A 27,895-nucleotide genomic window follows, 5' to 3' on the forward strand; every position below is an offset into this window, starting at 1 on the left:
TGTCCTTAAAGATAAAGTCACAAATCAACAATTAAAAATCTCTTTCTTTTCAGTTTCCAAAAAAAGACTTACAGCAAAATGAATAATCCAGCCATCAAGAGAATAGGAAATCACATTACCAAGTCTCCTGAAGACAAGCGAGAATATCGAGGGCTAGAGCTGGCCAATGGTATCAAAGTACTTCTTATCAGTGATCCCACCACGGATAAGTCATCAGCAGCACTTGATGTTCACATAGGTACAATTGAAAATTGTGAATTAGCTTTGTTTTGTTTCATTGACCTAATGTTGACATTTATTAGAACTTTCCATACGTGTTTAAATACTCAATAGTTACCGGTTCCATGTACCTTATTTTATACCAGAACCGTCATAAAGCTATTGGTAAACTGCATTGTCTCAGTCAAATAATCTTACATTTTCTAAGGACATCTTGTTAGGTTCCCACCTATGGTGACCTAGCAGCAAAAATTCATTGCCATTCTTTACAGTAACAGTTAGGATTTTTTTTTTTTACCTTGGTACATCATTCAATATAATATTCCTTTTTCTTTTTCTTTTTCTTTTTTTTTTTGAGACAGAGTTTACTCTATCGCCAAGTTGGAGTGCGGTGGCGCAGTCTCGGCTCACTGCAACCTCTGCCTCCTGGGTTCAAGCAATTCACCTGCCTCAGCCTCCTGAGTAGCTGGGACCACAGCCGTGTGCCACCCCGCCCAGCTAATTTTTGTATTTTTATTAGAGATGGGGTTTCACCATGTTGGCCGGGATGGTCTCAATCTCTTGACCTTGTGATCTGCCCGCCTCAGCCTCCCAAAGTGCTGGGATTATAGGTGTGAGCCACCGTGCCTGGCCTAATACCATATTTCATAGGTTCTTGTGTGCACATTTCTTTTTTTCTTTTTTTTTTTTCTGAGTAGGAATTTTGCTCTTGTTGTCCAGGCTGGAGTGCAATGGTGCCATCTCGGCTCACTGCAACCTCCACTTCCCGGGTTCAAGCAATTCTCCTACCTCAGTCTCCTGAGTAGCTGGGATTACAGGCATGTGCCACCATGCCCGCCTAATTTTGTATTTTTAGTAGAGACGGGGTTTCTCCATGTTGGTCAGGGTGGTCTTGAACTCCCAACCTCAGGTGATCTGCCTGCCTCGGCCTCCCAAAGTGCAGGGATTACAGGTGTAAGCCACCACGCCCAGCCTTGTGTGCACATTTCTTTTTTTTTTTTTTTTTTTTTTGAGACGGAGTTTCACTGTTGTTGCCGGGGCTGGAGTGCAATGGGTGTGATCTTGGCTGACTGCAACCTCCACCTCCCAGGTTCAAGTGATTCTCCTGCCTCAGCCTCCTGAGTAGCTGGTATTACAGGCGTCCGCCACCATGCCCAGCTAATTTGTGTATTTTTAGTAGAGATGGGGCGTTGGCCAGGCTGGTCTCGAACTCCTGACCTCAGGTGATCCACCTGCCTCAACCTCCCAAAGTGTTGGGATTACAGGCGAGAGCCACCACGCCCTGCCATGTGAACATTTCTTACACATTTAATGTTGCTTTAATCAGGTTGCTTCTTTTTTTTTTTTTCTCTGAGACAGAGTATCACTCTGTTGCCCAGGCTGGAGTGCAGTGGCGCAATCTCTGCTCACTGCAGCCCCCACCTTCAAGGTTCAAGCAATTTTCCTACCTCAGTCTCCCTAGTAGCTGGGATTATAGGCACCCGCCACCATGCCCAGCTAATTTTTGTATTTTTATTAGAGATGAGGTTTTGCCATGTAGGCCAGGCTGATCTCAAACTCCTGACCTCAGATGATCTGCCCACCATGTCCTCCCAAAGTGCTGGGATTACAGGTGTGGGCCACTGTGCCTGGCCGAGTTGCTTTTTATGTATGTGTACAGTTAGTGGGACAGTGTTTCTTTTTGTCCTCTTTGAAAAGCTTTTAACTCAGTGTCATTTTAGAACTGAGGAAATAAGGTAATATTGAACAAATAACTACTGCCTACCATAATGCTTTATTTAGACTACCAGAGTGATTTGCATATGTCATCTAATTTGTACTCACACAGCCCTCTAAGATGCGTATATATTGAAGCGATTGAGTCAAGATAGGTACAGTATTGTGCTTACCGTTTCACAGCTAGTAGAGCTGGTAACCCCCAAATGCATGCTGTCAGCACTGTGCTGTATAGTCTCCTGCAATGAAATCATGACAAGAAAATTCTAGCTCTTGCTGGGCGTGGTGGCTCAAGCCTGTAATCCCAGCACTTTGGGAGGCCGAGGCTGGCGGATCACGAGGTCAGGAGATCGAGACCATCCTGGCTAACACGGTGAAACCTCACCTCTACTAAAAATACAAAAAATTAGCTGGGTGCCAGTGGCGGGCACCTGTAGTCCCAGCTACTCCGGAGGCTGAGGCAGGAGAATGGTGTGAACCTGGGAGGCGGAGCTTGCAGCAAGCCAAGATCACGCCACTGCACTCCAGCCTGGGGGACAGAGCAAGACGCTGTCTCAAAAATAAATAAATAAATTAAAAAAAAGAAAATTCTAGCTCTTAGAACTGAATCCAGCTCTTTCTTCCTCTCCAGCATGTGGGGAAACGAATGTTCAGAGACATTAAGTAACCTGCCTGAGGTTACCAACTAATTAGCGTCAAGAGTGGGCACTAGAAACCAGTCTTCTGACTACTAATTTACTTTCTAAATAATACCATTTTAGGTAGCTGGTGCTTAACTTTCTCTGATTATATAGTTGGAGTTGTCATGCTAACAAGAACTACAAATCATCTGTACTTACTAGCTTTCAACATAAGACAATGATTTATTATATACGTGTTTTCTCTTTCAGGTTCATTGTCGGATCCTCCAAATATTGCTGGCTTAAGTCATTTTTGTGAACATATGCTTTTTTTGGGAACAAAGAAATACCCTAAAGAAAATGAATACAGCCAGTTTCTCAGTGAGCATGCAGGAAGTTCAAATGCCTTTACTAGTGGAGAGCATACCAATTACTATTTTGATGTTTCTCATGAACACCTAGAAGGTGCCCTAGACAGGTAATGCAGAATACCCTATGAATTATCCAACTTTGTGTACTTATCACATTAATAATAACAACAATTATTATTTCTACAGAGATGGCTTCATAGTTTAACAAAAGGTATTTTAACCAGTTTTTTTCCCCGTGTTTTCTGAAAAAGAAAAAAATGAGTGATGTCATATTTTAAATGAGCCTTCAGGCCTACAAAATATTTTATTGAGGTATAGAATTTTCAGCAGCCCTTTCCATTCTAACTGGTGTTACATATAAAGCATGTGATAAGGACTAACCTGTGACAGTGTCATTGATCTCTTTTCAGACATACTTCTTTTCCAGAATGCTAAACCTTAAATATTTTCTCCTCATTCATTTCCTTGCTTCTCAAGGATGCTTAATAGATACAGAACGTTTTTGTTTTTGTTTTTGTTTTATTATTATACTTTAGGTTTTAGGGTACATGTGCACAGTGTGCAGGTTTGTTACATATGTATCCATGTGCCATGTTGGTTTGCTGCACCCATTAACTCGTCATTTAGCATTAGGTATATCTCCTAATGCTGTCCCTCCCCCCTTCCCCCCCGTTTTTTGTTTGTTTGTTTGTTTTATTTTTTTGAGATGGAGTCTCGCTCTGTCACCCAGGCTGGAGTGCAGTGGCGCGATCTCGGCTCACTGCAAGCTCCGCCTCCCGGGTTCACGCCATTCTCCTGCCTCAGCCTCTCCGAGTAGCTGGGACTACAGGCACCCACCACCACGCCCGGCCAATTTTTTTGTATTTTTAGTAGAGACGGGGTTTCACCGTGGTCTCGATCTCCTGACCTGGTGATCCGCCCGCCTCAGCCTCCCAAAGTGCTGGGATTACAAGCGTGAGCCACCGCGCCCAGCTGATACAGAACGTTTTGACCTGCTGTTTCAACCGTGGGGATATTTTGAAAGTGTTTTCTGGAGCAAGCTCCATTAAGCCGATTTAATTTCTTGGTCAATTTTTTTTTTTTTTAGACGAAGTTTCGCTCTTGTTTCCCAGGCTGGAATGCAATGGTGCAGTCTTGGCTCACTGCAACCTTCACCTCCCGGGTTCTAGCAATTCTCCTGCCTCAGCCCCCCAAGTAATTGGGATTACAGGCATGTGCCACCACACCTGGCTAATTTTGTATTTTTAGTAGAGATGGGGTTTCACCATGTTGGTCAGACTGGTCTCGAACTCCTGACCTCAGTTGATCCACCCACCTCGGCCTCCCAGAGTGCTGGGATAACAGGCATCAGCTACTGCGCCCAGCCTTGGTCAACATTTTTTTTTTTGGTCAATTTTTTATACAGCTAACAATTTCTAATTTTTTTGTTACATCAGTGATTTGATTCATTATTTGAATCAAATAATGGACTACACTCTGGTAGTCCAAAGCATTATGGTAGGCAGTAGTTATTTGTTTATCCTTGGTGAATATTTATAGTTTTCTGTGATGCCAAGGTGTAATTTAGCAACTTTTTGGATCTATAATGAAATTTGACAGTTTTAGTCACTGTCAGCTTTATTTGCTTACTTTTAATAATAGTTATTATATTTTTGAAAAAACGTTATCAAGGCAAGGGCATGGGTTTACCATATGTGCTGGGTCAAAGTAGTCTGTTTCTTGCTTATTCTATTTCATGTTTCAGTCTTTAGGCAGCAGCTTTGAGGTGTAATCATCTCTGATATGTATTCCCAAAAGACTTCCATTAATTAGTTCCCTGGGATCATACACTGAATTTCATTTCTTGCTTTACAAATGCTGCAGCAGATGTTCATATAATAGATCTCTGTATGATGGGGGATGTCTGTTTCTTGGCTCAAACTAAAAATCCACTTGTATAAGAGGATCATTTAAAAAACTTGATTATACTGTGTCATAACATGACCCTTTAACTGGGCCTATCCAGCTTTGGTATGTAGCTATTAGACATTTTTCCCAGCCTGGAGGTATTGAGGTGGGTAAAAGATGTTATGTGGCCAGAAATTCTCTGTTTTCATACATCTTTGATTATAGACTCCAGGTAGATAGAGTTTCCCTTTGTGGCATATGTAAAGTACTTAGCACAGTATCATATTTACTTATGCACTTAAAGTAAATAACAAGTAATGATAAGGGCTTCTGTGACAGCTGGACTGTGAGGGGTAGTAACTGAGATGTTTATAGACCCAAGAGTTCCTTAGGCCCACTGAATAAAGTAGTCCTATTCAGAGCCTCTGCTCTTAGCTTCATCTGAATCAAGTCTTATTCTATAAAATGGGTTGTAAAGTTTCTTAAGAATTACCACAGGAATCATGAGTTAAATTCAACCTGATATAGAAGTGTTAATTTATTAGCTGTAGGTATCTTAAACTTTGGTACTATTATTAAGGAATAGCCTCAAGAAAGGCATATTGGTTACTTATGTTAAAGTTACATACCATGTTATTTATTGAATCACTGCTTATTAAAATTTTATGGACTGTTTCTCTTATGATTTCATAAAAGCCCATAATCATGGCTTAGTCAAACTATGTCATTACCTCAGGTTTTTCACTGCATTATGTTTTTTCCTACTAATTCAAGTTTGTTTTTCTACATAAGAAGAAAGAAATATTTTAATTGAGCTTGTTAAAAGTAGGTCACTTGTTTGTCCTAAGGTGCCTGAGTCTTAGTGAAATTGCACCTAAAACTGTAAATTTAAGATTGGCCTAAAAACTTTGACCTGCCTTTTTCTTTCTTTCTCTCTTTTTTTTTTGGAGCATTAGCCACATACAACAAAGTTTTTATAGACGTACCAAATTAAAAATCTTAAATAGACTGTTGTTGTCCATAATCTGCCTTTTTTGGTGTTTTTTTTTTAATTTTCACTATTTATCATCTCTGGGGTAGATCAACTCCTCTGCATTTACCTCTGTTCAATATTAGATTTCTCTTCTGTTACATAGCACTTATTTTATATTCCTTTTTTCTTAGTAGCAATGGTAGTTTGGTTTCTGATTCTGCAAAATTTACATTTCCTATCTAATAAGTTACAAAAATCTTTCTAAAAGGCTATTCTTTTAAAATGACATCTTTCAAGTTTTAATTATGTTTCATACCCTTAGGTTTGCACAGTTTTTTCTGTGCCCCTTGTTCGATGAAAGTTGCAAAGACAGAGAGGTGAATGCAGTTGATTCCGAACATGAGAAGAATGTGATGAATGATGCCTGGAGACTCTTTCAACTGGAAAAAGCTACAGGGAATCCTAAACACCCCTTCAGTAAATTTGGGACAGGTTTGTCAACAGCTGCTTTCCTTGACCTCATTTAAACCCATGACCACTGCATAGTATTATATTTTATGTATATATAAAATATATTTATGTATATATTTATGTATATAACCCATGGCATATACAGTTCGTGGCATATTTTACAATTCAGGATAGATTTCAAAATTCCACATTTCTACTTACATCCTGTTCAAATAGGGTTCTAAATGTTTAAGGAGCAGAGCAGTTAGAGTTGTGAATAGATATTAACCAGCATTCCATATGGAGAAGATAATAGATTCTTTTATTCTGAAGCCTACCTTCCAAAGTACTTTTTTTTGTAAAGGCTCACTATAGTATTGTTGAATCCACTTGTCCTCATTGCCTCCACTTCTGCTAATCAGATGCATAGCGTCTGCTATGGGGTTAGCTCTGTGGGAGATAGGATACTGTAGAAGACACACAAAATCCCTGCTCTTAAAGTGCTACAGTCTCCTAGAGGGAGATAAGAAATGGGGATAACAGGAAGTAGAATAAGATAAATGTGGAGACTCTTGACTTTATAATTGTACCTTTTTCTTCAATTTTTCATTACAAAGCACTTGTTTACAATATTTAAACAGTACAAAAGTATTTAGAATAAAAATAAAAGCAGAAACACAAAGTCTGTCTATTCTTTATCTATTCCTGCCAGTCCTACTCACCAGAGGTAATCATAGTTAACAGATTGCTATACTTTTAAAGTACTGTTTTGGGTATTATAAAAGTATATAAGAATAATGATAATATATTCTTTAATGTACTTAGAAATTTATGCTTAAAAATTCACTTCTCTATTATGAGAACATGCTTATTTTATAAATTAGTTTCAGGAACTTTTTAAAACCATAAAGACAACTTTCTTTAAGTTTGGATATCATGCTAATTTATCCAACAGCAGTCAGAGAAATTAGCATAGCTTTACAGAATTAGGAGTTTTCAAAAATTATACTTTGAAGCAGTGATATTATATTCTTTAGAACCATAGTACTTGGCACTCAATATTAACATAATTGCCAAGATGAATAGTGTGGTTCTTAGAATGTCTACATAATGCTGAATTTTTTGAAAAGTGATTTTTGTGGAGAACATCAGTATACATGGTATGTCAAGAATGGCATGTGAGTTTTAAAAAACAAATATCAGGCCAGGCATGGTGGCTCATGCCTTTAACTGCAACACTTTGGAAGACCAAGATGGGAGGATTTCTTGAGTTCAGGAGTTTGAGACCAGCCTGGGCAACATAGTGAGACACTACCTCTACAAGAAAATAAAATAATTAGCCAGGCATGGTCGTGTGTGCCTGTATCCCAGCTACCTGGGAGGCTGAGGATGGCTTGAGCCAGTGAGGTCAACTGCAGTGAGCCACAATTGAGCCACTGCACTCCAGCCTGGGTGATAGTAAGACCCTGTCTCAAAAAAAAAACCCAACATTTATTTATTTATTTATTTATTTATTATTTATTTATTTATTTATTTGAGACGGAGTCTGGCTCTTGTCACTCAGGCTGGAGTGCAGTGGCCTGCTCTCAGCTCGCTGCAACCTCTGCCTCCCAGGTTCCAGCAATTCTCCTGCCTCAGCCTCCTGAGTAGCTGGGATTACAGGCACCCGCCACCATGCCCGGCTAATTTGTGTACTTTTAGTAGAGACGGGATTTCTCCATGTTGGTCAGGCTAGTCTCGAAATCCTGACCTCAGGTGATCCGCCCACTTTGGCCTCCTAAAGTGCTGGGATTACAGGTGTGAGCCACTGCGCCTGGCGATTATTTGTTTTTTAAAGTAGTCCCTTTGATATATTAGATACTTACACAAACAGTGCTGCTATTGTGCAGAATATGTTGGAGCTCCTCTCTGGGAGTTGCCTTTTTTTAAATAGCTTTACTGGTGACAATTATAATCAGCATAATCAGAAAGCAGTTACACATTTTTCAGAAATAAATCCAGTGAATAAGGTGAGTAATGTTACTTCTGGTCACAAACAAGGAACATTTTTTTTTCCTGTAGAGGTGGGGTCTCACTATGTTGACCAGGCTGGTCTTGAACTCCTGGCCTCAAGTATTCTTCCCGCCCCGCCTCCCAAAGTGCTGAGATTACAGTCATGAGCTACCATGCCTGGCCACAAGAACAATCTTAAAATATTCTATAGAAGGGTTTCAGGAATGATGGGCAAAGAGATACATTGCATGGCATATCCATATGGATGAAGTTTCAGGGCATGTTTCTTTTTATAGCCTGACAAAGCTAGGCAGTTAGCAAAGTACAAGGTAATATAAACAGCTGAGAAACAAGTGAGCCAGACTCGGTACACAGTACAGAAAATGTGATATAAGTAATGAAAATGTCAAGTTACCTTCTGATTTTAGAATTATAAACTTACATTGAATTTTTTAGAGTAGAAGTTCTATGTATTTTTAAGGTCACAGGTACATTTGAAAATTTGATGAAAGTTGTATGCCCTCATCTCAGATATTATGCATATTTAAAACTTTGCAAAAGTGATCCTTGAAGTAGGTTCCTTGTCAGAAATTCATGCTAATGTATATAGATTGCTTTGGCCTCAGATGTTTTTGTGAATATGGGCCACTTTGTTCATCAGGGGATTTTTTGTTTTGTTTTGTTTTTGTTATTTTGAGACAGTCTTGCTCTGTTGCCCAGGCTGGAGTGCAGTATGGTGATCTTGGCTCACTGCAACCTCTGCCTCTCAAGTTAAGTGATTCTTCTGCCTCAGCCTTCTGAGTAGCTGGGATTACAGGCACCCACCACCATGCCCAGCCAATTTTTGTATTTTTAGTAGAGATGGGGTTTCACCATGTTAGCCAGGCTGGTCTCGAACTCCTGACCTCAAGTGATCTGCCCGCCTCAGCCTCCCAAAGTGCTGGGATTACAGGCATGAACCATCATGCCTGGTCTCATCAAGGGATTTTGATTTAAAATAATGATACCAGAAAAAGGTGTGTGCTTTTGAATGAATAAAAACCACACATTGTATTATCTGTTTTAAGACAACTTTACAGTAAGATGTTGGTCCCTAACAGTCGTTTTTCAAGCTTCAGAAATAGTATAGATTAGTGGCTTTCAAACTTTTTTGTATACAACTCATAGTAAGAAGCACATTTTATTTAGCAATTCAGAATATGTATATGTGTTTGTGTAAGCAGCTGAAACAAAAGTTTTGTCAAACACTATCTTACATCATGGGATGTAGTCTGGCACTTTCCATTATATTCTGTTTTTTTTTTTTTCTAGAGAAACTCTGGTCTACTAATACTTTAAATGCATTTAATTACAATATAATGGGTCCTGACCCACAGTTTTAGTAGTCCAAAGTGATGGACAATAGACTCTGAGCATTGGATAAAACACAGCACTCATCCATGAACAAAAATAAACCACAACAATAAAAAACTTTTAAGCTGATTAAAAACTGTTGTCAAACATCATGATTAATGGAGGTTTCAAAGGATTTCTATTGAAAAAATAAGGATGCCCACTATCAGTTTTTGTTTGGCTATGCTTACAGGTATTAATCATTACAATAAGTCAAGGGGGAATATGTGATTGTAAGAGATGGAAAGGAAGCACAACAAAACCTATTTCCTTATTTCCATATGATAGGATTGCCTCCAAAAAATACTGAAGAAAATCTTCAGATCAGTCATTAAAAATAATTCAGCAGGGTTGCCAGAAAGAAGAGAAACACACTAAAATTGCGTGTTTTTGTTTGTTTGTTTGTTTTTTGAGACGGAGTCTCGCTTTGTCACCCAGGCTGGAGTGCAGTGGCGCAACCTTGGCTCACTGCCACCTCCGCCTCCCGGGTTCAAACAATTCCCCTGTCTCAGCTTCCCAAGTAGTTGGGATTACAGGCACGTGCCACCACGCCCAGCTAATTTTTTGTATTTTTAGTAGAGACGGGGTTTCACCATGTTAGTCAACATGGTCTCGATCTCCTGGCCTCGTGATCCACCCACCTTGGCCCAAAGTGTTGGGATTACAGGCGTGAGCCACCGTGCCTGGCCATGTTCTTGTATCAATAATCAATTACAGGAAAATGCTGGGGTAAAAATTATTTCATTTGTAATATTTAACAAAGCTGTAAAATATTCAGTAATAAATCCAATGAAAGAGTTGCAAGAAATATGTAATGGATATAAAAGAATGCCTAAATGGGGAGGTATATCATGCACATGGATGGTTAAACTCTATTTAACACAAATGTAAATATGCCCCAAATTTCTCTAAATTCAATGCAGTGCCAGTTGAAAGTCCTGTAAGTTTTTTTTGAGGAATTTTATAATCTCATTATAAAATTAATAAGAGAGTATAAGGCCAGGAATAGCTAAGATAATTTTGAAGAACAAGGAAAGCTACTTCTACCAGTTACCAAGACTTATTATAAAGTTCTAGTTGTTACAGTAGTAGAATTGAAACGGGTGCATGAGGATATGAGTAGAACAGATTATAGGCCCTGGAAACATCCACAAACATGGAAACTTGACACAAGGCAGAGGTACATTACAAATGAATGAAAAAAATATAGTTCTTTCTTAGGACTTTATGTAGACTTTCTATAGACTACAGGCACGTGCCACTAAGTCTGGTTCGCTACAACTTTTAAAAGAAAATATATGAGAATTTTTTTTATCTTCAGATAGAAGAAATGTTCTTAAACACACGAAAAAACCCATAAAGATAGAGATAAGCCATAGGTTTAGAGATAAACTTGACCTCATTGAAATTTAAAATTCTTGTTCAAAAGAGACACAAAAAGCTAGATGTGGTATACACCTGTAATCGCAACTTCTCAGGAGGCTGAGGCAGGAGGATGGTTTGCACCCAGAAGTTCAAGACCAGTCTAGGCAACATAGTGAGACCCTGTCCTTTTTTTTTTTTTTTTTTTTTTTTGAGACAGGGCTTCACCGTGTTGCCCAGGCTGGAATTCAGTGGTGCAATCTTGGCACTCTGTAACCTCCTCCTCCTGGGCTCAAATGATCCTCCTACCCCAGCCTCCCAAGTAGCTGAGACTACACGTACACACTACCACACTCAGCTAATTATTTAATCTTTTGTAGAGATAGGGTCTCCCTATGTTGCCCAAGCTGGTCTCAAACTCCTAGGCTTAAGTGGTCCTCCTGCCTCAGCCTCCCAAAGTGCTAGGGTTACAGGCATGAACCATTGTGCCCAGCCTCTTAACTTCTCTAAGCCCCAGTTCCTTTCCACATCAGGTTGATGTCAATATTAACTGAGATTGTGCATGTGAAGCTCATAATAATGTTAAATAAATCATATTAATAGTATAATACCTGATTGGTAGCTGTGAAAGGACAGTAGGATTCTGAAAAAGTCCTTGCCTTGATTCCATATAGATTTTGGGATTTTTTTTTTCTATTTCTGTGAAGAATGTCATTGGTATTTTGATAGGGGTTGCATTGAATCTGTAGATAGCTTTGGATAGTATGGACATTTTAACAATATTAGTTCTTCCAGTCCATGAACACAGGGTATCTTTCCTTTTTGTGTATGCCCTCTTTAATTTCTCTCATTAGTATTTTATAGTTTTCATTGTAAAGATCTTTTACTTTTTTTTTTTTTCTTTTTTGAGATGGAGTCCCGCTCTTTCTCCCAGGCTGGAGTGCAGTGGCACCATCTCAGCTCACTGCAACCTCCACCTCCTGGGTTCAAGTAATTCTGCCTCAGCCTCCCAAGTAGATGGGATCACAGGCTTGCACCACAATGCCCAGCTGATTTTTATGTTTTTAGTAGAGATGAGGTTTCGCATGTTGGCCAGGCTGGTCCCAAACTCCTGAGCTTGAGTGATCCACCCACCTTGGCCTCCCAAAGTTCTGGGATTAGAGGTGTGAGCCACTGCACCCAGCCTGAGATCTTTTACTTTTTTGGTTCAATTTGTTATTAGAGGGTTTTTTTGTTGTTTGTTTTTTGTAGCTATTATAAATGGGATATCTTTCTTTTTTTTTGTTTGTTTGTTTTTTTCGGATTGTTCACTGTTGGCATATAGAAATGCTACTGATTTTGATATGCTGACTTTTGTATCCTGCAACTTTACTGAATTGATTTATCAGTTCTAACAGGTGTTTTTGGCAGAGTCTTTAGGTTTTTCTAAATATAAGATTATGTTGTCTACGAACAATGACAGTTTGACTTCTTTCTTTCCATTTTGGATGCCCTTTATGTCTTGTCTAATGGCTCTGGCTAGGACTTCCAGTAGTATGCTGTATAAAGTGGTAAAAGTGGGGATGCTTGTCTTCTTCAGATCTTAGAGCAAAGGCTTTCACTTTTTCGCTGTTCCATATGATGTTAGCTCTGAGTTTGTTTTGACATATGTTCCTTCCGTACCCAGTGTGTTGAGAATGTTTATCATGAAGGGATGTTGAATTTTATCGAATGCCTTTTTCAGCTTATGGTGTTTGTCCTTGATTCTGTTACTGTGATGTATCATGTTTTTGTTTTATTTTGTTTTGAGACAGTCTCACTCTGTTGCCCAGGCTGGAGGGCAATGGTGCAATCTCGGCTTACTGCAACCTCTGCCTCCCGGGTTTGAGTGATTCTCTTGCCTCAGCCTCCCCAGTAGCTGGGATTACAAGCACACGCCTGGCTAATTTTTGTATTTTTAGTAGAGACTGTGTTTTGCCATGTTGGCCAGGCTGGTCTTGAACTCCTGATCTCAAGTGATCCACCCACCTCGGGCTCCCAAAGTGCTGGGATTACAGACATGAGCCATTATACCTGGCCCTGTGATGTATCATGTTTATTGATTTGTATATATTTGTGTATATTTTTGTTTGTTTGTTTGAGATGAGTCTCACTCTTTCGCCCAGGCTGGAGTACAGTGGTGCCATCTCGGCTCACTGCAACCTCCACCTTCTGTGTTCAAGCGATTCTCCTGCCTCAGCCTTTCAAGAAGCTGGGATTGCAGCACCCACCACCACGTCTGGTTAATTTTTGTGTTTTTAGTAGAGACGGGGTTTTGCTATGTTGGCCAGGCTGATCTCAAACTTCTGACCTCAGGTGATCTACCCGCCTCAGCCTCTCAAAGTGCTGGGATTACAGGCGTGAGATTACTGTGCCCAGCCTGATTTGTTTATGTTGAACCATCTTTGCATCCCTGAGATGAATCCCGCTTGATCATGTTGAATGATATACATTTTATATACATATATATATATATATATTTTTTTTTTTTTTCTTTTTTGAGATAGAGTCTCACTCTGTCACCTAGGCTGGAGTGCAGTGGCACAATCTCAGCTTACCGCAACCTCCACCTCCCAGGTTCAAGCAGTTCTTCCTCAGCCTCCCAAGTAGCTGGGATTACATGCCCGCCACCATGCCCGGCTAATTTATGAACGATATTTTTAATATCTTATTGAATTCAGTTGGTATCCACTTTGGCTTTTTCTCATTATTCACATATGCCTTTAGTTTCATAGTTCCTGATAAACTGGAAACCATTTTTCTGCCCTATTTTGTTTTTTTGTTTGCCTCTCCATGGAATTAAAGTAGGAGCAGTTGAATGTTTACAAGTAGGTTTAGAATAGTAAAAAGAAAAACTTAGTTCTGGTTATTCCTTACTGATCTGTTTCTCCAAACATAACTCTACCGACACTGTGGGAGCAACTGGGTTTAGTCAGCTGGGAGGGAAATAAAAGAAGGAGGTCAGAGAGTGGGTGGGAGCAACGAAACAGGTACTCCTTCATGTATAGGTAGAATGAAAGGCAAAGTAGAAGACAAGAATATAGAGGGTGGAGCTGTATTTTAGGTGTGGGTGACTTTTTTTTTTTTTTTTTGACTGAGTCTTACTCTTTTCGCCCACGCTGGAGTGACATGGCATGATCTTGGCTCACTGCAACCTCTGCCTCCTAGGTTTAAGTGGTTATCGTGTCTCAGCCACCCAAGTTGCTGGGATTATAGGCACATACCACAATGCCCAGCTAATTTTTTTTTTTTTTAAAGTGGAGACGGGGGTTTCACCATGTTGGCCAGGCTGGTCTCGAACTCCTGACCTCAGGTGATTTGCCTGCCTTGGCCTCCCAAAGTGCCAGGATTTTGGTGTGAGCCACTGTGCCCAGCCAATGAAAAGAAAGAAAATTTCTTTCTTTTCTTTTTTCTTTCTTTGAGACAGAGTTTCCTTCTGTCATTCAGGCTGGAGTGCAGTCGCATGATCTCGGCTCACTGCAGCTTCCATCTCCTGGGTTCAAACGATTCTCCTACCTCAGCCTCTGAAGTAGCTGGGATTGAAGGCATGTACCATCACACCTGGCTAGTTTTTGTATTTTTAGTAGAGACAGGGTTTCACCATGTTACCCAGGCTGGTCTCGAACTCCTGAGCTCAAGTGATCTGCCTGACTCTGCTGCTATTTACTCTAGTATGCTTATTGCAACTTCATAGGATTATAAATATAAATGAGCCCGAATTTTCTCTCTCTCAGTTAACAAGTAATTTTTTTAGTCCCCCTACATGTAAAGTGCATTAGAAAATGCAAAGAAGTGTAACCAGTGTCATTGCACTCAAGGTGCTGGAAGTTTAGTTGGGGAAGCAAGGCAAACCCAGGATTTCATTGAGTGTAATTTTAGTTTTGATTTTCCAGGATCATCATCTCTCCATTTTCTTCCTCCTTTTTCTTGCTAATTTTTATTGAGTGCTATGCTAAGCACTTTACGTGGATTATTTAATTTCTAATAATTCTCACAGTAACCCCAGTAGGTAGATGCTCTTATTTCCATCTTACATATGAGTAGATTAAGACTTAAGATAATTAAATTGCCTCGGGTCCCTCAGCTTTTAAGTGCTGGAGTCAGGATCTGTGCCCAGATTTGGAGCTTTTAAACACTATTCTATTTTGCCTGTTTTAGTGTTGCCCAGAATTTAATTCTCCAGGATCTTAGCGGAGATGCAGTTTCACGTCTCCTGAAGTATAGATAAGATTTCCTTAAGCAGAAGGAAGAGCCATTCAAGGGGAAAAAGAAAAGGAACTAATATTTATTTTATTTGACTAATGTTTTAGTCTTGCAGGGAGTACAGAGAGGAGAGAGATAGGGTGGTAGTGGAACTATCTGTATAGGTTATGGAATTCAATTATCAAATCAGTCTGAACTCAAAGCCTATGTTCTTCATGATAATAATTAGGTTGACCCCCAAAACCATGACATGAAGAAAAGACCAAGGAGTGAGCCTGGTTTCTTTTGGAGAACATGAGTTAGGATAGTTTGAGTATAACAAAGGATGCTTTTGCATAGAGAAGTAGGAAGGAATAGAATAGAAAAATAGAACCCAATAAAATTGTAGAATATGAACCAGAGGGTAGTTCAGTGACTCCTTATCCTGTGGTAAAGATAATAACACACCAAATCAGGCTCTAATACAAGTTCAATTACTTTTTTCTCTCTTCCCTCCCACTCTTATTTCCTCTTTTCTTCCCTTCACCATTTTTTTCTTCATGAAGAATTTAAAACATACACAAAAGAACACAAAATACTATAATGACCCAATGTGTGCACCACCCTGCCCCTGGCCAATTCTGTACAATCCACATTTCCATTCACCGTTTTGTATTATTTTGAAGAGATTCTAGATACCATTTTGCTCATAAATATTTCAGTATATATCTCTAAAACATAATTCATTTTTAAAAACATAAAAATACCATTATTGTTACCATTATTATCAAATATCCAGTTAGTGTTCAAATTTCTAGTGTTCTTATAAAAATCATATTTTTTAAAGTTTATTTGAATCAGAGTCCAAATAAGGTTCAAGTATTAGTGATTGTTTGATATGTCTTTATTATTATTATTATTATTATTATTTTAATTTTTGTGGAGACAGGATCTCACTGTGTTGTCCAGGCTTGTCTTGAAATCCTAGCTTCAAGCGATTCTCACACCTTGACCATCCGAAGTGCTAGGACCCCAAAGTGAGCCACCCAAAGTGAGCCACCACACCAGTCTGATATGTCTTTTAAGTCTCTTTTTAGCTTCTAAGTTTATCCTTCATCTCTTCCTCTACTCCTTCCCCTCACTCCCCTCTTGGAATTTATTTATTGAATAATCAGGTTGTTTGTTTTATCAAACTTCTCATAGCCTAGATTTTTTTTTTACTGCACCCCTAACAATGTACTTTAACAAATTCCTCTGTCTTCTGTATTTCTACAAATTGGCAGTTGGATATAGAGGCTTGGTCAAATTTGTGTTTGACTTTTTGACAAGACATCTTCATAGGTGGTGATGTATTTTTCCATTGGGCACACAATGTCTGGCCATTTATTTATGACGTTGCAAATATTGATTTTCAGTGCATCACCTCCCTAATTTTGGTTTTTCTAATGCTAATTCTGTTATTCCATCTCTTTTGATTAACTTGAGTGCTGCCGTAAAATCTCCTTTTCTATTATTTGGCCAGTCAGTGGTACAGTTACTATGGGAAAGGCAGGATAAATGCTTTTATTCCATTCCATTTATTTACCAATTTTCAAAATAATGAATTGGTTTGTCAGCATCCTTCAGGGTGACTAATTTGTTTTTTGAGTATCACATAGACTCATGGATATAAAAACATTTCGTATATTTTAGTCCATGTAATCATTTATTGTTCCCTAAGCTTTTCCATGGATTTTGTTACTATCTTTTTTCCTGTTACTGGGATATGTGTCTGTGGAAAACTAGAAATTTACTGAAAACAAGAGCTGGACCAATCAAGTGTAGGAATGTTTTCTGATGGCATTTAAGAGGTTTTCGCTTAAAGTCCCCTCTTATAACTCATATCTTGTACTTGCATATACTTACTCAGCTGCAGAAGAATTGTCGGTTTAAATTTTGTGGGAAAATTCACATATATCAAAAGGCTTTAGTCTCTCACTTCCAGGATTTTTAGAAGATTGCTATAGCAAGAAGAAAGGGCTTTTAAAAAAGTTTATAATAATTCCAAGTAACTAGCTATAGGTATGTTAGCCTAACTTTCAGGATCTTGGGTTTTCAGAGAACATGTAAAATTATAATGGGTTATAACTATCAAGTTGACCTTTCCCTGAGAACATACTATTGGAGAAACCTCTGGTTTCTAAGACGTTTCTAAAACTTAAAACTCATTTCTTCCCAGTATAAGAAATATATTGCTGGCTTCAGAATTTTCCAGGAAAATAAATTTTATTCCCTTGAAAATCAGCATTCATATACATTAGTACTGAGTTTGTAAGCTTTATTTATTCTAAACAGAATTTAAAATAGTTGTTAAAATGAAAATATGAAGTAGCACTTACTGGATTTTAAAATTTACCAACCCCTCTTCACATCCATTATTACATTTCTTAGGCTTCACAAAACCCCATGTTAATACTGAGTAATTATTGTCTGATAGATGCTATGCTGAGCCTTAACATGGATTATTTATTTATTTATGAGATGGAGTCTTGCTCTGTCACCCAGGCTGGAGTGCAGTGGCTTGATTTCGGCTCACTGCAACCTCCACCTCCCGGGTTCAAGCGATTCTCCTGCCTTGGCCTCCCCGAGTAGCTGGGACTACAGGTGCCCGCCATCATGCCAGGCTAATTTTTGTATTTTTAGTAGGATGGGATTTCGCCATGTTGGCCAGGTTGGTCTCAAACTCCTGACCTCAGGTGATCCGCCTGCCTCAGCCTCCTAAAGTGTTGGGATTACAGGCGTCAGCCACTGCGCCTGGCAGATTATTTATATTTTAATTCTCACAGCAATCCTGTGAGGTTGGTTCTCTTATTATTCCCATTTATGAATAAGTAAACTGAGGTGTAAGAGAGGTTAAGAAACCTGCCTGTGTCTCACAGCTAGGAAATGAAGGAGAGTCAGGGATTGAGCCCTTCCTTGCTCTTACCAACTGGACATATATCCATATTATCCCCATTTTACAGATGAAATAAAGGACCCCTTGGAGATATTTGGAGACTTTTCCAAGGTTGCTTAATTAGCACATGATGGAGTCAGGACAAGAATCCCTGAATTCCTAAATGCCAAGGCAGTGTTCTCTCCTAGCAGGCCTAGAGTGGAAGGGCCACAGTAGGTGAGCAACCCTGATCCTCCATTCACTGCTGGAGCTCACCTGGGTGGCAACAGAGCCAGAAAGGTAGGATTCAAGATTTTAGTACAAGTAGCAGCATTTTAATTTGACATAAATGACCCAGCTGAATGAGCACAAAATTAGGACAGTATGTGTTTAGAGACTGAATTGGTATTTATTATCCCAGCCTTATTCACGTTGTTCTCCATACATGGATTCTTAGGTGTTGGGGGGGCAGTCATCTGGACCATTTACTCAGCTTCTAGCCATACTTTCTATTTTTTTCTTTGGGGAGTACATCTTTTTGTTTAATGATTCACTCAGAAGCCAAGAGTCCTTCCTACAATTCAAATTGTAACAGCAGTAGCTACTGTTTGTTGTGTATTTTCTGTTGTTTATTCATTAAGTATTATGTTAAATACTTCAGTATTTTTACAGATTTATGATGTAGTTGTCATACAAAGAGGTAGGTACACAGACATTTGCCAGATTATTCTCTGTCACACTGCTTAAAGAAAGAGAACGTTACAAATGCACTTTGAGCATCTGGTGTACACTTCAATTGCATTTTCCTCCCTGCTCCTGAGAGATAACCACTATCTTCTTTAATGATTATCATTTCCGTGTTTATAGTTTTATATGTTTTTAGGTTTCATGGAAATAGCATTTTATTGTGTGTAATCTCTGCCGCTTGTATTTTTTCATTCAACATTTTATTTTGTAAGAGTTGTCCATATTGATGAGTATTCCTCTGATAATTTTTGTATTTTATTGCTCTTTGAAAAATTCATTGAATGACTGTACCACTATTTATTCAATTTCCTGTTAATGAAACAGTGTTACTATGGAATTCTTGTACATGTCTCCTTGTACACAGACTTCTCAGGATACATATATCCAGGAGTGGAATTACCATGTAGTAGGATATGGACATCTTCAGATTGACTAGATTGTTTCCTGTAGCGGTTGATTCAAGATGCACTCCCTCAGGCAGTGTCTGAGTTCTCATTCTCTGCATACTAAATAACACTTGGTGTCATAAGACTTTAACATTTTTGTTAAGTAATAGTCTTACAATTTTTTTACGTGTATTTTTCTCATTATGTACTGTAAGTCCACTAATATCAGTTTAGGAGATTGAGCCACAGAGAAGTAAAGTAACTTGTTCAAGGCCATGCAGTCAGAAGATATCTGGTCCCAGGAGAATCAATTGAATCTTGGAGGTAGAGGTTGCAGTGAGCCGAGATGGCAAGGTAAAGCACTAAGGAGCTTAAGCAAAACTCCCTCTAGAACTGTGGCTTTTAGAATCTTCATTTAGTAGAAAAGAAAGGCATCATCAATACTCAAATTTCACCTTGATATGAGAGAACCTCAAACATTCTCCAGCAAAAGGCCTTTTTTTTTTTTCCTAAGGAGTTAGGACTATGGGTATGCACCTAAGAGCATCTGGAACCCTCAGGTAGAGTGAGAGAATGTCTCAGGACCTTTCCGGGCAGTAAAGCAGAACTAGGTCTTATTTATTTATTTATATTATTTTATTTAATGATCTATCAATCAATCAGTCAATCAGACAGAGTCTCACTCTGTCACCCAGGCTAGAGTGCAGTGGTGTGATCTTGGCTCACTGCAGTCTCTGCCTCATGGTTTCAAGTGATTCTCATGCCTCAGCCTCCTGAGTAGCTGGGATGATGGCATGCCACTATGTTTGCCAGGCTGGTCTTGAACTCTTGGCCTCAAGTGATGCACCTGCCTTGGCCTCCCAAAGTGCTGGGATTACAGGCATGATCCACTGTGCCCAGCTTGAACTGGTCATTAGTGAGAAAATGAGAGGACTAATTAAGAACCTGGAACCAACCTGGGTAACATGGACCCTGGTTCTACCAAAAAAAAATAAAAATAATAAAAAAAAAATAGCTGGACGTGATGGTACATGCTTGTGGTCCCAGCTACTCTGGAGGCTGAGGTAGAAGGATTGCTTGAGCCCAGGAGGTCGAGGCTGCAGTAAGCTGTGGTTACACCACTGCAGTCTAGCCTGGGCAACAGAGTAAGACCCTATCTTAAACAAAAACAAGAACAACCTAGAAACTTGGGTGATAGTCTAGTGAGTACGAATGCATATGATTACCTTGTGACTAGGAAAAGGTTAATGAGTTAAGGTTAAGGTTACTTGCTAGGCTGTTTATTGCACATTTCGTCTTCACTGGATCTGTTAAGCATTCTGGGACATGAATCTTGACTCAGTGCTGTGCAGCACTACTGAGCTAAAGACTGAGTTTGAGAGCGCCATCTGGTGGCTTTCTGTAGACATCCAATTTCATGAAAGAGGGACTTTCCCAGTGCCCCTATATCAGATAGTATAAAAACACAAGAAAAAAAAATTAAACCGCATCAAGAACATACTCTACCATAGTTTTATCTCTGCAGAAGAAAGACAGGATCTCACTTAGTAGTGTAAGTAGAACCAATAATAAAAGTTTTTATGCCAGGATCTTAGGATATTTCCAGTCAAGATGCCATTTTGGAGAGACACCGATCATTGGAATTTCATCTCCCAGTCCCTAATTTGCAAGGTATTACTTAGAGAATTTGACTGTTTGTTTTTGACTTACATATTTTACCCTACTTGAATTAGTTATTAAGATTTCATGAGAGCTGTTAGTGGTACACTACATACATCACTGGAGAGTTATAAAAATAGCATTGCATCCTTTTTTTAACCAGTCTAGATCACATCTATGAGAATTCACATCACAAATTTAATGGTTTGGCCAAAAATAGTAAATTTCTTTCCACAAGTAACTTCGCAAGTTCTAAAAAAATCCCTCAGTGACTCTGTTCAATTAATTATGGAGTACATAGGGAATTGAAAATTAAAATAAGCATGAATGGAGGCCATGTGGATCTTATTTTGTCTTTTAAGTGCTCATAATACCTACTATCTCATAGGGATTTTAAGAAGTGGAGATATAGATACAGATATAGACATATTTTTTGAGACAGAGTCTCACTCTGTTGCCCAGGAGTGCAGTGGTGCGATCTTGGCTCAATGCAACCTCTGCCTCCCGGGTTCAAGTGATTCTCATCCCTCAGCCTCCCGAGTAGCTGAGACTACAGGCGCCCACCACCATGCCTGGCAAATTTTTGTATTTTTAATAGAGAGGAGTTTTCACCATGTTGGCCAGGCTGGTCTTGAACTCCTTACCTCAGGTGATCCACCCGTCTTGGCCTCCCAAAGTGCTGGGATTACAGGTGTGAGCCACTGAGCCCAGCCAAGAAGTATAATTTTTTTTTTTTTTTTTTGAGACGGAGTTTCCCTCTTGTTGCCCAGGCTGGAGTGCAATGGCACAATCTCGGCTTGGCGCGATCTCGGCTCACCGTAACTTCTGCCTCCTGGGTTCAAGTGATTCTCCTACCTCAACCTCCCAAGTAGCTGGGATTACAGGCATGTGCCACCACGCCTGGCTAATTTTGTATTTTTAGTAGAGACGGGGTTTATCCATGTTGGTCAGGCCAGTCTTGAACTCCTGACCTCAGGTGATCTGCCCGCCTCGGCCTCCCAAAGTGCTTGGATTATAGGTGTGAGCCACGCACCTGGCCAAAAGTATAATTTTTATAAGAAGCTTTTAGGCCAGGCTTAGTGGCTCAGGCCTGTAATCCCAGCATTTTGGGAGGCCGAGGCAGGCGCATCGCCTGAGGTTGGGAGTTCAAGACCAGCCTGACCAACATGGAGAAACCCCGTCTCTACTAAAAATACAAAATTAGCCGGGCGTGGTGGCACATGCCTGTAATCCAGCCACTAGAGAGGCAGAGGCAGGAGAATCACCTGAACCCGGGAGGTGGAGGTTGGGGTGAGCCAAGATCTCGCCATTGCACTCCAGCCTGGGCAATAAAAGCAAAATTCCGTCTTAAAAAAAAAAAAAAAAGGTTGGGTGCGCGGTGGCTCATGCCTGTAATCCCAGCACTTTGGGAGGCTGAGGCGGGCGGATCACGAAGTCAGGAGATCGAGACCAGCCTGGCTAACACAGTGAAACCCCATCTCTACTAAAAATACAAAAAATTAGCCAGGTGTGGTGGTGGGCGCCTGTAGTCCCATCTACTCGGGAGGCTGAGGCAGGAGAATGGCGTGAACCTGGGCGAGATCACACCACTGCACTCACCTGGCGACAGACAAACTCCATCACAAAAGAGGCCGGGCGCGGTGGCTCACGCCTGTAATCCCAGCACTTTGGGAGGCCGAGGTGGGCGGATCATGAGGTCAGGAGATCGAGACCATCCTGGCTAACACGGTGAAACCCCGTCTCTACTAAAGATACAAAAAATTAGCTGGGCACGGTGGCAGGCGCCTGTAGTCCCAGCTACGCGGGAGGCTGAGGCAGGAGAATGGCATGAACCCCGGGGGGTGGAGCCTGCAGTGAGCCGAGATCGCGCCACTGCACTCCAGCCTGGGTGAAAGAGCGAGACTCCGTCTCAACAAAAAAAAAAAAAAAAAAAAAAAAGACACTTTTAATTATGTAGAGACGACTATAGTTTAAAATGTTACTGGTTTGTACTCTATTATCCTGTTTATTCACTTAACATTCAAATAAATTTGAGTTATTATGGGTATTAGAACTCTATTTTTAAACTTCATCTTAAGCAATATCAGTGATAATTACAAAACTTTAAAAGTCCACATATTTTGCTTTTTCTAAGAAATGCCTTTTCTTCCCTTCCAGGTAACAAATATACTCTGGAGACTAGACCAAACCAAGAAGGCATTGATGTAAGACAAGAGCTACTGAAATTCCATTCTGCTTACTATTCATCCAATTTAATGGCTGTTTGTGTTTTAGGTCGAGGTAAGAACCCTTACAATTTTTTATAGAATTGGATAATGTAAGTTTTTCCTGTTGGCTTTTTCACAGTGTTAGAAGATGGATGTAAGATAGAGCTGCTTATTTGCTCAGTGTCTTTTGAAAATGATCTACTTGTTAGAGAATACATAGGTGGGGATTTTTATGTTTAAATCATTGTGTTCCCAAAAGAAGTTTAAGTGGAGATCTGAAAAAAAATACAAATTACTACAGTAATAGGTGCTGTAAGCATGTAAAAGCAAGTCAAGCCCAGCCTGGGCAGCATAGTAAGAGCCTGTCTCTACCAAAAAAAATTTTTTTTTAATTAATGGGATGTGGTAGTCTGCACCTGTAGTCCTAGCTGCTAGGGAGGCTGAAGGAGGAAGATCGCTTGAGCCCAGGAGTTAAAGGCTGCAGTGGGCTGTGATCACCACACCACTGCACTCCAGCCTGGGTGGCAGAGAGAGATCCCATATTAAAAAAAAACCACAAAAAGGACAAAGATTGGCAGATTTGACCTTATAACAATTCAAAAAACTGGAAAAAAAAAAAAAAAAGCAGATGATGATAAACTTGGGAAACCATTTGGAATGTAAACAACGGTTTGATTTTCAAAATGCAGATTAACTACTAACATTGTTTCCTGCCTTTAAATTATCACAGTTTTGTTTTTAATACCCACTGCCGATGGTGTTGCTTTTTTGTATTGGTAATGGTGGTATCAATTGCTCTAGTCTTTCTGGAGGGCAGTTTAACAATATCAGTCTTAAAAGTAAATATGCATTTTTACTTTTAAAAATGCAATCTCAGGAGATAATCAGAGTTCAAATAGGAGATACAAAAGGATGTTTCTGTCAGTATAGTATATATTAGCGAAAATTTAGAAATCTAAGTGTTAATAGGAGATTGGCTAAATACTGATTTTATAATTGCAAATAGAATATCTTATAGAAAAATAGCATTTCTTATTCTACTTTCCATCTTACCTGCTTTTTCTTTATAGTATTTATTAATACCTCAGGTATTAAATATTTGTGTGTTTTTGTTGTCCACCCTACCAAAGTGTAAATTACTTGAGAATAGAAACTTTGTCTTGTTCACTGCTTTATCCTCAGTACCTGGGCTCGTGCTTGGCACGTCATAGGTAAATATATATTGAATGAATAAACAGTTTTATGACAGCATTTTAATACCATGGGAAGATATTCTTAATATATTCTCATATATATATGAATATATATTCTTATATATGCATATATAATTAAAACATTTTTAATTATATATGTATATTATATATAAGAATATATTATAATTTTTTTAATGTTCTTAATATATTAAAGAGAAAACAAAAGCTGTTTACAAAAACATGTGCTATATGGTCCCATTTTGGGATTTATTAAAAATTCCAAGACATATCACTCCCACAAAATTTTTAAAAACTCTAATAGGGTCCAGGTGCAGTGGCTCACACCTGTAATTCCAGCACTTCGGAAGGCCGAGGCAGGTGGATCACTTGTGGTCAGGAGTTTGAGACCAGCCCAGCCAACATGGCGAAACCCCATCTCTACTAAAAATATAAAAATTAACCGGGCATGGCGGCGGGCACCTGTAATCCCAGCTACTTGGGAGGCTGAGGCAGGAGAATTGCTTGAACCTGGGAGGTGGAGGCTGCAATGAGCCAAGATTGTGCCACTGCACTCCAGCCTGGGCAACAGAGTGAGACTCCGTCTCAAAAAACAAACAAATAACAACAAAAAACACCAAAAACTCTAATATACCATATATGGTGTAGGTAAAAGACAAAATGGAAAAGCATGTACTAGAAATTTAATAATGTTGTATAGTAATTAAGAACTCACCTTCTACAGTCCAACAACCTGGCTTTTCATTCCAAATATACCACTTAGCTGTGTGGCTGTGAGCTGACAAACTTACTTAGGTTTTTCAAACTTCAGTTTTCACATTTGTAAAGTGGTGGGTGGTACTTTGTACCTGTTGTGAGGTTTAGTTGAGATAATACAAAGTGTTTAGCAAGGTGCATGGCACATAGCAAATGCTCCATAAATGGTAGTAGCTACTCTAGCATCTTTATAATCATGAAATTATGGTAACTTTTGTTACCATAATTTAGCTGTTGTTTCTAAGTTTTCTTCTATTGGTAAATGTTACTTTTATAGTTAGAAAATAAACTATTTTTTAAGTTGGTAGCAAGAACCAGGGTGTAAAATGGATTCAGGGAGACAGGACAATAAAAAAAAGCATACTCTGTAATGCTATGTGCTTGCTTCAGGTAGGTGGGTTTAGAATGTTAAAATGTCACTTGCTGTTTAGAACGCAGTCCTGGGAATAGGTGCCAAAGCTCGTCTTTTTTTTTTTTAATCTATGTTGTATTTGAGATTAAACACATGATTTCAGTAAACATTTAATGGGCAAGTAACAATGGCAATAGATGAATCAAACCTAATCCCTGTCCTCAGAATGTTCTTGGTTTAGTGGAAATGACAGAATAAGAACCTAAAAAATAAAGTGTTTCAGTTCCCTGATCCATACACATTACTCTCCCATTGTGACTGACTTCCTGTGCTGAACCCGAGAGAGATGTCTTTACAGTATAGAGGTATGAGGAGGAAACTGGATCTCTTGGAGGATTAAAAGATAATCTACTCCTTTTGACGGGAGGAGAGAGGAAGAGTAACCAAGTGGAAGGATCTCTGTCACAAGGGAACAAAAATTTTTCTGTTCTTGCCTGGAGCTGTCTCTCTGGTTGTGGAAGCGCTAATTGTCTGAACACTTGCCACATAGGTAATCATCAAGTACAGACACTGAGGTTGCCAAACCTTGATGATATGGAGGTGAGTGGGACTCAGTTCCCTGATCTCTGGGGAGCTCACAGTTTAGTGGGGTAGACAGACTGTGCAATGGTGTTTAGCTCCCTTACCTTTAAAAAGTGACACTGTGAATTTATGCTTTTAGGGTAGAAATATGCAAGAGGAAAGATACACCTGGTAGAACCTTGTTCAGGGTGTTACTGTCACCAGTACTGCAGGCCCACAAACCTTTATTGACTGCTCACCTTGTTTCAAGTCATATGTCCCATCTGCAAAAAGATGTCTCTGACATCTCTTGCTACAATATTCCCTCTCCATTCCTAAATTCACTTGTCATATAACAAGCAGCCACTGGCCTGCCTTTTATTTGGCTCTGGACATTTTGGAGTCCTTCATACATGTAAAAAAATTGAGCCAAAAGTAGGTATATTTTATAAATAAAATGCAAATGCCTACTCTTAAAGGCACAAAAGAGAGTTTTACACTATATAAAGGCAGCTCTCAAATAGTCATTTAGTACTCTCGAGAATTCATGGAAAAGTTCCAAATGGGTCATAGAATATCAAGGCAAGATTCTTATTTGATTCAAATGCTTACTGACAATAACAGGTTATGAATGTTTATACCATTTATAAATGACCTATTTTTGAGGAGACAGAATCAAGATGAGAGGTTATCTTGTTTATAAAAAGATAGGTTTTGGCCGGGCATGGTGGCTCACATCTGTAATTCCAGCACTTTGGGAGGCTGAGGTAGGCGGATCACTTGAGCTCAGGAGTTTGAGACCAGCCTGGGCAACATGGTGAAACCCTGTCTCTATTAAAAATACAAAAAACTAACAGGGTGTTGTGGCGCATGCCTATAATCCCAGCTACTGGGGAGGCTGAGGCATGAGAATCACTTGAACCTGGGAGGCAGAGGTTGCAGTTAGCTGGGATCGTGCCACTGCACTCCAGCCTGTGCAACAGAGCAATACCTTGCCTCAAAAAAAAAAAAAAAAGATAGGTTTTTTTTTTTTTTTTTTTTTTTTTTTGAGACGGAGTCTCGCTCTGTCACCCAGGCCGGAGTGCAGTGGCGCAATCTCGGCTCACTGCAAGCTCCGCCTCCCAGGTTCACGCCATTCTCCTGCCTCAGCCTCCGGAGTAGCTGGGACTACAGGCGCCTGCCACCTCGCCCAGCCAATTTTTTGTATTTTTAGTAGAGACGGGGTTTCACCGTGGTCTCGATCTCCTGACCTCGTGATCCGCCCGCCTCGGCCTCCCAAAGTGCTGGGATTACAAGCGTGAGCCACCGCGCCCGGCCTAGGTTTTTTTTTTTTCACACTGCTTTCTTTTTAGGATAATAGTAATTTGTACAAATGGAAAAAATTTAATTCCACACAGAAAGGTGTAAAATAAAAAGCAAGCTGTTCTTTATTCCATCCTATGACTGCTGTGCCCTCTTCTAAAGACCTAACTCATTTCTTGTTATACTTCCAAAAGTAGAATTTTGCTAATATCATATGTATATACACACATATATATATATACATACACACACACACATATAAAATGTGCATTTTGGAGTCCTTCATACATGTCAAAAAACTGAAGTAAAAATAGGCATATTTTATAAATAAAATGCAAATACTCACATTTAAAGGCACAAAAGATAATTTTATACCATAGAAGACAATTCTCTATCTGTGTATAAGGTGAATTGACTCTGTCTGCTAGTAGTTAAGTATATATGCCTGTTGGGAATCATAGTCATTTTTCCAAATGCAATTAATTATTATTGATTCTAATATTTGTTTTAATTTTATTATAATACTTGTGAAATAATATTTTGAATAATATTTGTGAATAATTTTTTAAAGTACAAAGAGATAGGTGTGAGGTGTAATCATTTTCACATTTTCCTTTC

At 39.4% G+C, this 27,895-nt stretch overlaps 1 protein-coding gene across 6 annotated transcripts in view; it reads left to right on the forward strand.

The window, feature by feature from the left end:
- Nucleotides 1–27,895, forward strand: part of IDE (insulin degrading enzyme) — a 121,013-nt gene that overhangs the window by 35,084 nt on the left and 58,034 nt on the right. For all 6 annotated transcript variants that reach the window (XM_032136691.2, XM_032136698.2, XM_032136705.2 and 3 more), the window contains 4 exons: nucleotides 54–238; nucleotides 2,826–3,033; nucleotides 6,109–6,278; nucleotides 23,046–23,168. In XM_032136691.2, coding sequence (XP_031992582.1) covers nucleotides 54–238; nucleotides 2,826–3,033; nucleotides 6,109–6,278; nucleotides 23,046–23,168 — 686 coding nt within the window. The remainder of the gene's footprint in view (nucleotides 1–53; nucleotides 239–2,825; nucleotides 3,034–6,108; nucleotides 6,279–23,045; nucleotides 23,169–27,895) is intronic.

Source organism: Hylobates moloch, unplaced genomic scaffold, assembly GCF_009828535.3.
Source record: "Hylobates moloch isolate HMO894 unplaced genomic scaffold, HMol_V3 SCAFFOLD_3, whole genome shotgun sequence".
Lineage (NCBI taxonomy): Eukaryota > Metazoa > Chordata > Mammalia > Primates > Hylobatidae > Hylobates > Hylobates moloch.